This window comes from Lactuca virosa, chromosome 8, assembly GCF_052849685.1.
Source record: "Lactuca virosa cultivar CGN04683 chromosome 8, Lactuca_virosa_CGN04683_v6, whole genome shotgun sequence".
Lineage (NCBI taxonomy): Eukaryota > Viridiplantae > Streptophyta > Magnoliopsida > Asterales > Asteraceae > Lactuca > Lactuca virosa.
In genome coordinates this window covers 106,289,031-106,301,745 of record NC_136433.1, presented here as the reverse complement: position 1 = coordinate 106,301,745, position 12,715 = coordinate 106,289,031, and the positions used below count along the sequence as shown (strand labels likewise).

The 12,715-nt window shown below is 38.6% G+C and overlaps 1 protein-coding gene across 1 annotated transcript; it reads left to right on the top strand.

Annotated features, from left to right (window-relative positions):
• The first annotated feature begins 10,732 nt into the window (after positions 1-10,732).
• LOC145130697 (uncharacterized) lies at positions 10,733-12,479 on the top strand. The gene is made up of 2 exons (XM_079065462.1): positions 10,733-11,228; positions 11,746-12,479. The coding sequence occupies exons 1-2, from the start codon at positions 10,733-10,735 to the stop codon at positions 12,477-12,479; spliced, it is 1,230 nt and encodes a 409-aa protein (XP_078921588.1).
• The last annotated feature ends 236 nt before the right edge of the window (positions 12,480-12,715 follow it).

Below are 12,715 nucleotides of genomic sequence, written 5' to 3'. Positions count from 1 at the left end.
AACTGATATTGATATATTTATACATATATTTAGGCATTATTTTAATAAATTTTAAGCTATATTTTAGTTAAAAGAAAAAATATTTGGTACTTATTGAGTTGAATTACATTTTGCACCAAAATAGGACATTTTTGAAGGAAAGAGACCAAAACTGACAAATAATGGAACCTGGAAAGACTGGAGCTGAAGCTGGGAGCTTAATGGAGCTTAAAAGGAAGAAAAACCATGAAAATACAAGTCCCACGACATGGCTCTAGAGTATGGAGGCATGGAGAATGGAAAAATCTCGACCATGTATGCAGCATAGAGGCTCACGAGGTGAGCATTATAGTCTTACATCATGAGGAGTAAAGTTCTAGAAGATGATTATGCGATGACGGAGTTTCCTTGTCAAGCACGAATTACACTGATCTCACGAGGTGAGACCTTAATTCTCACGACGTGAGACACGATTTTATGGAAACTATAAGTACTCCTTCACATATCAACTTTAGGAGGTTGGATATGATTTTCTGGAGAGATAATCGATTTTAGAGGTCAGAGATCTGCAAAAAACAACCTTTAGGAAGAGAACGTTTGAATATTGAAGATTTGAAGATTACAAATCACATTCGGGTTGCATTAGATTAAGTATGTCGAATTCTTATGCCATTGTGTACTTATTTATTGCTATGAGTAACTATTCATTAGGCTTTTGTTTAGTGTAGATGAACCCTAATAATATGTGCTAGTTTATTATATTTGGATTTTATGAAGTTGGTTAATGCATGTGTTTAATGACCAATTGAATTGCATGAACATGTTTACCTACTAGTTTATGATCATTAAATTGCTAGAGCTAGGATTGATCACATCTTAGATTAAGTAATAAAGGTAACAACTTTAACTGTGTTGGAGAACATAAATTTGAATCATAATTGTGTTTGGTAATTTGTGTTGATCATAGATGAATATCTAGATATATCTTACATAGCCCAATTAGCATTAATAATCAATTATGTGTTTTCTTGTGTATGAGCGTTACATAGTAGTTCATGATTGGTGAATGTATTAGGAGATCGGATCAAGACTGCTAGTTATATTTAATTGGTAGCCAACTGAATAAATCCATACTTAGAAACTACACATAGAAAAAGCGGGATTCGAAGCTAAACGGAAGTGTATTCTTAATCTTGTTTACAATCGTTTTTAGTTGAGTATTTAGTTTTAAGTTAATATGAACTTGCAAAATCAGATATAATCCCTTCTTTACTTATTGTTTTTAGATTAATGTTTAGTAATTATTTTATTAGCTAAATTTGTTCCCTGATTTTGATACCCAACTAACCTAAACTATTCTTTAAATTTAACTAGGTACACTACCTAAGTGCAATGAGTTAGTTAAGTAGGTTAGGATTATAAATTTAAAACAAGGTAGTATATAAATTGCACATCACAAACCATCATTAAAATCATAGTAATGATAACATAGTGAAAATCAAAAGTGAGGAAGTCGCCAAAACATGTCCATGGATGCGATAAAATCAAGTTGCACCCTTCGCTTTGTTGCCAGAACAAATAGAAACATTTTAAACTTAAAATAGTAAGCATAAAGCTTAGCGAGTTCGCCAAAATACCACATACCCATGTGCATCCTATGATCCAACCATAGTCTTATACTTACTTTCGTTGCTACAGTCCAATTGCAGTCTTTCCTTCTATCATCCAACCATAGTCTTTCATACCAGTGTTATGATCCAACCATAGTCTTTCATATAGGTGTTATGATCCAAACATAGTCTTTTATACAGGTGTTATGATCTTACCTTAGTCTTTCATGCAAAGTCACAAAGACAATGTAGCATACCATGACACCTAGTATCCTACATGGTATAACGAGAAAACTCGCCTGACATGAAATCTAGGAAAACACAACCACACATGAATAAATGTAAAGGTCGGTCTTACGAAGCACCTAGGTACCAAAAAGAGCAAAACTCAGTCTACAAGCCAAACCTAAACTTTGACCCAAACTCAAACTTTGTCAAAAGGTCAAAAAGTAAATATTCAGATTAAAAGTCTTCTGCACCCAATACAAGACAAAATAGTTGGGCTTCAGATCAAAACCAGTCTCGGATTAAGAGTGTGAGTACAAGATTCAGTGCGCGGACAAGGTTTGAAAACTCAAACCTTCAATTAACTTTTAAGATCAATGTTTACTGCTAATATATTGATCCAGTCAAGTCTGGTAAACCAATCAAGACTAGAAGATGATATTCAACAAAGTGTTCAACAAAATATTTTAAGTATAGTAAAATGAGTATGAGCAAAGTAAAGACAATTAAAGAACAAGAAGAATGATAGTGAAAGAGATTTGACTTGAAAGAGAATTTGTAATTGATGTGAAAAGAATAATGTTATTTCTTGCTTACAATCCATGAAACATCATCTCCTTAGATAGTAAATGAGAGACACAGTACAAACGGAGAGCATTCTATGGACTAGGTAAAACTAAGTGTTTGACAAATCTGACACATAAAAGATTTACTTATTTGGTCCTAATAATTGTTCACTCAACAAAAAAACAAAAAGCATTTATGCATGTACAGACTCTATCACATCAAAAGACTAACTTCAGATTTCTTGGAAATGTCTCCATCTCGGATGAAGATAAACTTCGGAACTCTTCACATCTCGGACTGAGGTTGACTTCGAATCTGGTTTGGCTCAGATTGCTAGAGGTTCACTTTTATGCATTAACAATCTACCCCTAAGTGAACTTAGTAATCAATCAACTCAGTGAGCTTCATCAGACACAAAAAGGTAAGCAGTTTGTAGCCAGCTTCGGACTTCCAAGTACCATTTTAGGTGTTCGATGAACTTCTTCTTCACATGCTCAGGAGCATCACTTTTTGCAGCGTTAGAGATGAACTTCCGAAGGATCTTTGAAGAAACTAGGTTTTTTTCAAGAACTCTAAAGAATTTTTTCAGTTGGTCTTATTTTTTAGATAGACGTATCCGATTTCTGGTTCTTCAATGGGTCCTTCTGCCAAGATTTGAGCTTCAGGCAGTTCATAAGTGATTTTTGCCAAAAAACTTTCTGTTCCGAATAGGTGAGCAGTCTCAATGTCGGACCTGCAGAATTCTGCAACGTAGTCCTTCAAAAAATTGATTGCAGCACTGTAAGCTCCAATGCTTAAGTGATTAGTTTGGCGATCTCGGAGGTGAGCAACAATGGTAAGAATGTCATTGGGGTTGATTGATAGGAAATTCGGCATCTGTAAGAGTGAGGGTTGCTTTTTTATTCTGAGAGAAATATTATCTGTACAACATACAATTGAGATCGAATTTGCTCTAAACGTTGTTGTCGAAACCAACGATCTTTGTAATCCGCTTCCGAGACCACACTTCTTTTTGAGGATGTGCGTTAATGGAGTAGAAGGTTTTAAATCTCTCATGCTCTGTCCTAATGATTATTTGAGGATCATCATTCGTATGAAGAGGAGCGTACTTGATGTAGAATTTACCGTGATGAGAGATTGGAAGATCAATTTGTTCAACATACTGCGTTGGAAGATCATAGTACATGAAGGGAACAAAATCAATATCATGAATAACTCCTTCTCGGAAAAGAAGAGATATTCCAAGCATCAGATTCGATTGTCTTTCAGCTCTTGAATCCTAATGCTTTCTTCCAATGCTTGATATATTTGTTCTTGAGACCGGCCCTCAGACTTTTTGAAAGTCCTCACTGGGTTGTATGGTTCAGTAGCAGTCTTCTTTTCTTTGTCTTGAGGAGGATCGTTTAGGTCAGCGATGATTTGTTGAACTGTTTCAGAGATGATGAATTATTGTGGAGGAGGAACCAGGGGCTCTTCAAGGAGATCATCAGGTTTCTGGGTTGGAGAACCTTCATCGACCTAAACTATTCTCAGAGCATGGATTGGTGGGAGCATGTATTGTGTAGCTCAGAAGGCATCAACCGTTAGTTTGGTTTTGAGCTTCACCATTTCATGACTTCGCTTGAGCACTTCTACCAAGGATTATGGCCAAGAGACAACGGACCATATCCTCTTATCTTCTTCTGAGAGAACCTTCATTGGTTGTTCCCTGATATCTTGAAGTCCTAAAACAACATTTTCAATTAGGCCTTCATCTTCTTCATCACCTTTCTCAAGAGGTTCAGTGATTTCAACCTCGAGAGAGACATCATCAGTCGATTCATCTCTGATCAAAAATTTTGATACGGTCTTCCATTGGATTGTTTTTTCTCTCTGACTAGCTCCTTCTCCCCCTCTTGCATTGGAAGGCCCAACATCTGATGCAAGTCTAACATTAGCCTGAAGGTCAGTTAAGCATTCGAACACTCTCTGAGTCGTAGGCTTCGACGGTGGGGGCTTGAGCTTTTAGATGGTCAAACAACGAACCAAAAATTGAGGGCATTTCGTCAAACTTGTTGTTCGAAACATCAACTATATTCCAGCATGCTTGGAGCAGCTTAATGAGTACCTGTTGCCTAATCAAGTTCATCTCGTCCTTTTCCGAATCTCATTCTCCAGCCTTTGGATTTTCTTTTCATGACAAACATGAGTTTGTTTAATAATTTAGTTTGTCGCACTGATCATTTCATCATGAATCTTGAGCATAGTGGTGGTGGTGGTGGAGATATGATGATCAAGGTTGTCATTGTATTTTTGTTCAACTTCTTCCAGAGTATGCTTGAATCGGAGGGAAATGAGCTGTTCGAGTTGATTTGATCGATCGAGTTCCGAGGGGCCAACTTCTTTGATCTCGGAGAGAGATTTAAGAATTAGTTCAAGATTGGACTCGAGTCTGGTAACCTTCTGATCGATCTTGGAGTCATCTTGAGCTATAGACTTGTCGAGAGAGTCAACATTGGATATAACTGATGAGAATTAAACTCAGATCGATTAGATCTTTCACAGGTAAAAGATAAAGATCAAACAAAACAAACACAATAACAGAATCAACAATATGCTTATGATTCAAATATAGTCACGCCTCAGCAGAGCTCTATGAAGAACTTCCACTGTAGAGGCGAGCTAGGGTTTATAATACTCAAAAAGAATAAAAAGCAAAGCGTCTATTTTCTCAAAGACTGCATGCATGCAGCTTAAATACTAAACCCTAGAGAAAAACATGCACGGTTGGACAGGCCCAAACCGGCAATCAAAATTGGACTAAGGACCGAGCCCATGACGCAACACTATAAGCCCAACAATCTCCCCCTTTACGTCGAATGAGGCGAGAGATCAATTTCTTTGAGTAGGCTTCACAGTCTTGACAACCTTGAACAGCCGAGGGATGACTGCAAGAAGTGTTTGCCGAAACTGAATGTACCATCGTAGCATGTCAGTAAACAACTTCTTATCAGCTGTAGAATTCTGATTGCACTTGTGGATAATCTCCAAGATATGTTCCAAGCAAGCAGTTGAGAATAAGTGCTTATCACACAGAGCGAAGATACATTTTTGCTTTTCGCCTCTGACAAACATTACTGTGTGAGACTGTGGGTCGATTCTACCCTTGACCATAACATTCACATCGCCCATTCTGCCGGAAGGTTTGATCGTTGGACGCTTGTGAATGGCAGCGGCGATCTCTTGGTCCATTTTCGCCACTTCATGAATGTAGCATACAAGCATTCGCTTGATATGGTCAATGATCGGCTGGTACTCCTGTGGATTTGACATCAGGATGTTGTTGAGAAGTATCCAGTCGTGGGGATTGAGGTTCGGTAGATCAGCGAGGGTGAAGTTATGAACCGAGCCTTCAGAGCCTCGAGTCACTTTGAATTTCACATTGACAAACTTCCCTGCTGAGTAAGGCTTCAGAACCTTGACAGTAGTAATCTTCTGTAAGCTCCATGTCAGGTGCTGTGGCTGAGCAAACTCCAGATAGAACTCCAAAAGATCCCGATCAACCTTCGGGTCTGGAGAGGGAATAGAAACAGTTGAGTTAAAGCAGTGAAAGATGAATGCCTTTCGCGTGATCGGCATGTCAAACTGTGCATCCTTGGAGTTTTCAAGCCCAAACGACATCACAGGCTCAAGCCACAGTGCACAAGGTTCATCGATAGCACACTTTTGAAGCGAATCAAGAGTCCACACAGGAAAAATGGACTTCTTCTTTTCCAGGAGCTCTTTTTCTTTAAGCTCTTTTTCAAGCTCTAACGATTCCTTCATCAGTTTTTCTTCAAGTTCCTTATCAGATGCCTTTGTTTTCTGAAAAGGATTAGAGGGATCTGGTTTAAAAATATCTTCAATATCATCATCAATATCATCATCGTCACCAATTTTCTTCTTCTTCTTCTTGCATCTATCACTGACCGAAGCTTCATTAACCTTCTTTTTCTCTCCCCCTTGTTTCGGTTGGACACCAGGCACCGGAACACCCTCAATACGACTAAGAATGGCCAGGACAGGTCGAAGTTTATCAGCCAAATTCCTACGAGTGGTGATGGTGATGATAGGATCATGGGCTTCAAGGAGGTGAAGTAAGATGGAGTGAACATCAGCAGCGGAGCCTCGAATAACTTCCCTCTCAGACTTCAAGTCATTGAGTTCAGCTGTTGCAATGCGAAGTTTGAGATTCTGGATTTTCAGTTGAGAGGTTCGCTTGTTGATTTCATCCATGACTCGATTTTCAACTGCCAATTCTGCCTCCAGTTGAGTTAAGCGATCATTGACTTTATTGTGCAGATTGACATTTGCAGCTTCAATGGCTTTTCGGGCAACTTCAAGATTAGCTCGTTCGGTGGCTAGAGAACGCTGAAGATTTGCAACCGAATCATTTACTGTCTTAGCATTCTTTTGAGCAGCAGCCTGCAATGAATCTAGAAATAGGTTAGCCTCGGAAATTAGTTTTTCGACTTTTGCGGTCGCCTCTCTGAATTCGTTAGAGGAGGACTCGACTGCAAGCGAGGCCTTTTGACACTGAGAAGTGGAGGCGTCGATAGCCTTGGCCGCAGCAGAAAGGGATGCGCCATGTTCTTGTACAACAGAAGAAAATAATACTTTGAGAGCAGCATCTGAATAAGCCCCAGAGGAAGAAGAGGAAAGAAGTTGATCAAGTTTATCATTGACTGCTTTGAGATGACGCTTGGTTACAGGCGCATCTTCATCTTCATCACTCTGGACACGGTAAGGACTGAAATAGGTGGAATCAAATTCCAAGTCCTCACCGCCAAGAACAGGGGTGGTGTCAGTAGATGGGGTAGGTGATAAGGGTTTGGTTGTGACAGGAGGTTCAGTGGTAACAGGGGGGATAGGAGCTGAAGAATGAGCCTGTGTAGTAGTGGTGGTAGTCGTAGTGTTGGTAAAGATTGGATTAGGGATGGAAGTAGTGTTAGATGGTTGAGATGTAGAGATGGGAAAGATAGGAGGGATGGATACTGGGACAGAAACGGGTGGAGGAGAAGGAGGGAGGGAGCGAACTGGAATTTCGGGGTTAGGAGAGCGAGGCGGGGTATTACCACGACCCGAAGCCTCCTCGTCAGAGCTTTCGCTTTCAGATTCTGAAGGAGGAGCAGATGTGTGTTTGGGAGGGACATACTCTGATTCTGAATCACTTGAAGATTGGAGTATGAGTCTCCGAGCGGGCTTTTTCTGCTTCTTGGGATCAGGCTGGGAATTAAACTCAGATCGATTAGATCTTTCACAGGTAAAAGATAAAGATCAAACAAAACAAACACAATAACAGAATCAACAATATGCTTATGATTCAAATATAGTCACGCCTCAGCAGAGCTCTATGAAGAACTTCCACTGTACAGGCGACCTAGGGTTTACAATACTCAAAAAGAATAAAAAGCAAAGCGTCTATTTTCTCAAAGACTGCATGCATGCAGCTTAAATACTAAACCCTAGAGAAAAACATGCACGGTTGGACAGGCCCAAACCGGCAATCAAAATTGGACTAAGGATCGAGCCCATGACGCAACACTATAAGCCCAACAATAACACTAGCAACGTTGTCTTGGAGTTCTAACAAGGCAAAAGGATCTGTAATGTTTTCATCCGAAGATCATGTGTTAGAGGTAGACCTCTCAGACATTTAATCATTATCATCACCATCATTATCATCTTGTGTTTCGGAAGGCATAGGATTATCAGCTGGATTGGTTTCGGTTTCGTTGCCTTGATTACCTGGAGTGTTGGCATCAACATTTATTTCTTCTTCTTCCGAGGAGGAGGAGGAGAAAATGTCGAAATCATATGCTAGTTTGGAAGAGGTGGTCTTCTGTAATGACTTGAAAGTTGTGAGGATCGAAATAGCACCAACAAATGTGTTGTCAACATCAAACATTACAACATCATAATGGTCTTCGTCGGAGGAAGGCTTCGGAGTTTCTTCGCCAGTAAACATTGGAGGAGGATCATCCGAAACAATTTTTGGATCGGGAACATTGTTAGATGCCATTTTAAGCATCTTTTAGGGTAGTTTTCATCATCATTTAGCATCATATTTTGCACATTTGCATGTCAGCTGTTTAAATGATGTTCAACTCATGTCTTTTGTTAGAATTCTCGTACTGCTCATGTTTCTTATGTCAATTTCAGATAGTACGAGTGGAGCAGTGCTTTGGGAGCAGTTGGATGCACGTTTGAAGTTTAAAGTGTAGCTTGGAAATATGAAGGATTCTAAGGAATGCTTGGAAGATATTTTCGTCAAGAAACATTCGATCGAATTGATCACACAAAGATAGATTCTACAATCTGAAGCTAAAGGATGTTGCTGACAGCTTTGACCCCCTGTCAGTATTTTGACCATATCTCATGAACCGTAACTCCGATTGACGAGATTCAAAATGTTCTGAAAACTAGACGAAATTTGGACGACGTAGGCAAAACATGCAATCACAACTCTTGTCCCATGCGATCGCATGTATTGCTTGCAACTTGTCTTCGAGGTTTTTTAGTGCCAAAAATTCATCTCGAAAAAGAAAATGAATATATGAGATCGCAACCTTTTCCCATGCGATCGCATGTATTGCCATTTTTCCTGCTGGTCGTATAAATAGACCCACATAACATTCCAATAAAGGGAATTAGTACCATAGTCGACTCCCAAGGCTCCAGACGACGAAAAAGACGATTTTGGAGGTGTTTCTTCTCCGATTTCAACGATTTCTGAAGATCTGAAGACTGTGGATCATCTCCTTTAATTAGATTAGTAAGATTAGCTGTTTAATGTTTAATTCTAGTAGTTTTTATCAGATTTTAGCCATTTCTGGCTAAAACCCTAGTTTTCAGTTCTACATTAGACTAGTACTTTTCATCTGATTAATCATTAGATCTGACTTTTGATTTGTCTTTTTATCTAGATTCTTAAATTTTTGTTCTTAATTTATGTTTAATTTTAATTCTTGTTAGTCTGATCACCTAATTAGGGTTTTATAATTCCGGTTAATTAGTTAATAAAATCTGTAATTGTTCTAATTAACTGGTAATAAGTAACCAGTAATAAATCGGTTTCGTGTTTGGGATTTGACTTTATTATAAACTGAAAAATCATATATTTACGCTTCCGGGCTTGTGAGAAGTATTAGATATTGCTGGGAATTTTACATAGAATTTAATGTAATTTTTCAGATTTAATTAAAAGCTTGTTTAATTTAACAGTAAAAAGCTAGGGTTAATTCAAAGAGCTTATTTTGATTAATTAATTTAGGTAAAAGAGATTATACTAAAGCTTGTTAGTTTTTCTCAGTACCGGCTTAAATAGAATGCATCTCAAATAATCAGATCTGGGCTAGTTGCATGATTAGGAAAGTCGCAGCAGAACTGAAATCATTTTTATTATTGATTTTCGTTTAATTTAATATCACTGCATTTTTAGTTTTTAGTTTATAACTAAAACCCCTTTTTATATTTTGTTTCTTGACTAGATGTGCCTGATGCATAAAGGCATTGACTTTTAGGATGTGTCCTTGAGGATTCGACCCTGCTTCACTGTGCTATATTTTTAGTGCAACCAACAGTGATAAATTTATTTGCTTAATATGCGCACGACAGCGCGTTAACAAATTGACGCTGTTGTCGGGATACGGTGCTTTCTAATAGTTTTATGCCAATAAATTTTCATTCACGTATACATCTAGATTTTGATCCAGAACTCGAGAAAACTGCAAGGAAACTGAAGAAAGAAGCAGCAAGAAAGAAACAATCATCTAGTCTTTTTGTTTCATCATCTTCTGTACCTCCAGAACCACCACACCACAAGCCACTCCCTTGTGGAACGAACTAGATCCTTTTTTCCAAAAGTACCCCCATCTTCTCCTCAAAGTAGCCCTTATAAAACATACTCTCCACCACCCTCACTCAGATCTGAACCAAAGATTCTTCAGAATCTGAATCTAAAGAATCATACATGAGTGGAGACGAAGCAGAAAAGACTCTTAGATAGTGGGCTGCTCAAGAGGTCAACCAACAGCCCCTTTGCATTACGTTTCCAGAAGCCCATAACTTTGAGTTGAAATCTGGGTTGGTACATCTTTTTCCCACATTCTGAGGTCTAGAAAATGAAGACCCACATAAATTCCTGAAGGAATTTCATGTGCTTTGTTCAGGAATGAAGTCACATGTTGTCACAGAAGACCAGATCAAGCTTTGGGCATTCCACTTTTTCGCTTCAAGATTCCGCTAGGGAATGATTATATGAACTCCCATCTGGTTCCATTGCCACTTGGATAGAGCTTGCGAAGCTATTTTTAGATAAATACTTTCTAGAAATGCGAGTTTCCAGTCTCAGGAGAGAAATCATTGGGATCAAACAAGGAAAAAGAAAAGCTTTACACACTTACTGGGAAAGGTTCAAGAAGGTTCTGGTTTGGTGCCCACAACATGGTATCAACGATTATCAACTTTATAATTGTTTTTGTGATGTTCTAACTCCCATGGAGAGGCGCCTGATAAATTCTTCCAGTGGTGGTTCCTTGGGTGATATGACACCAAATGAAATCAGAGAGCTTATCGAAAAGCTGGCGATCGAGTCTAAACATTCCGAAAATGAAGACGAGTGGTATCCAGATCAGCCAAGGGGAGTCAAGGAAGTCAGCAATGCTCATTTGGAGTCTCAGATATTTGAACTAACAAAGGTTGTTCTGCTCCTGACGAAAGAAAATCCAGTTGCAAAGAAACCATGTGGTATCTGTTTGAAGACGGAACATCCAACAGATATGTTTCCGTTACTGCAAGAGGATACAGCTACAATAAAAGCTATTGGAGGCTATTAGAACAATTATCAGAATAATTTTCAGTAGAAACAACAATATCAGATCCCACCCGGATTCCATCAGCAACAAAATTATCAGCAATCGGGCTTTCAGTAGAATTCTCATTACCAGCCCAACTTCCAGAATCCGAATTACAAGAATCAATCTTCAACCCAGTAGTTCCAACGTGGCCTTAGAATATATAGTGAAGAGTCTTGCCATGAGCACCCAAGCATTTTAGACAGAAACCATAGCCAGTATCAAGAATCTGGAACAACAGGTGTCTCAACTTGCCACTTCTGTGGGTCATCTGGAGTTTCAAGGTAAGTTACCAGGGCACACAGAAAACACCCTGAAGCACAATTTGAGTGTTATTTCCTTGAGAAGTGCGAAGTCTTATGAAGGCCCAAGCATATCTGAACCAGAAAACAAGGCTAAGGAAGAATTTGAAGAAGTTCTGGTGGAAGAAGGAGATGTGGAAGGGACAGAAAACGAAGTTGAAACTGAATAGTTTGAAGAGGTGTTGGTAGAAGAAGAATTTGAAAAGCTGGAAGAAAAAGAAACTCCAACAACAGTGAAGCCGAATCTGAAAGAATATAAGCTCTTACCTCCATCCCCATCAAGACCGAAGAATACGAAACGCGAAAGAGATGATGAAGATATTATGGAAATTTTTCACAAGGTTGAGGTAGATATCCCACTTTTAGATGTTATCCAACATATCCCTCGCTATGCTAAATTTCTGAAAAATTTATGTGTCTCAAAGAAAAAAATGAAATTTAATGAGATTGTAAAAGCTGGCAAAGATATTTCTTTAATTTTACAAAAAGGTTTGCCTCCAAAGTGCAAGGATCCGGGGATTTTCTCAGTTACTTGTAAATTAGGGAACCTTGATTTTTCAAAAGCCATGCTTGATTTAGGAGCTTCAGTTAATGTCCTTCCCTATTCTGTTTTTGAAAAATTAAAAATGAGAACTTTAAAAAAGACCGGGACAATTATACAGTTGGCTGACCACTCGACAGTACACCCAAAAGGTGTACTGGAGGATGTTCTTGTCCAAGTGGATAATCTGATTTTTCCTGCTGATTTTTATATATTGGACATGGGGAATGTTGATGTGTCTGACAAAAACTCGATTATTTTAGGAAGGCCTTTTATGAAAACTTCTAGAACGAAATTTGATGTTTTTGCCGGTACACTTTCAATGGAATTTGATGAAGAAGTTGTGAATTTTAAAATTAATAATGATAATTTTCCTTCTTAAAATATTTCTGTCAATTATATGGGTACCAACAGTCCTTTATTAGAGGGCTGATGTAGGTTTTCAAATGTCTCTGTGCAAGAAAAATTTGCAGCCAGGAGTTTATCATACTGTAACATCCGGACTTTCAGGTATATTATTGTGTGATTAATATTGAGATTTATGGAGTGACTCGACGAGTTGTGAGTCCAACTCATTGAGTAGAGGCGAGTGTCCACGTGGGATTAATGATTGGACTC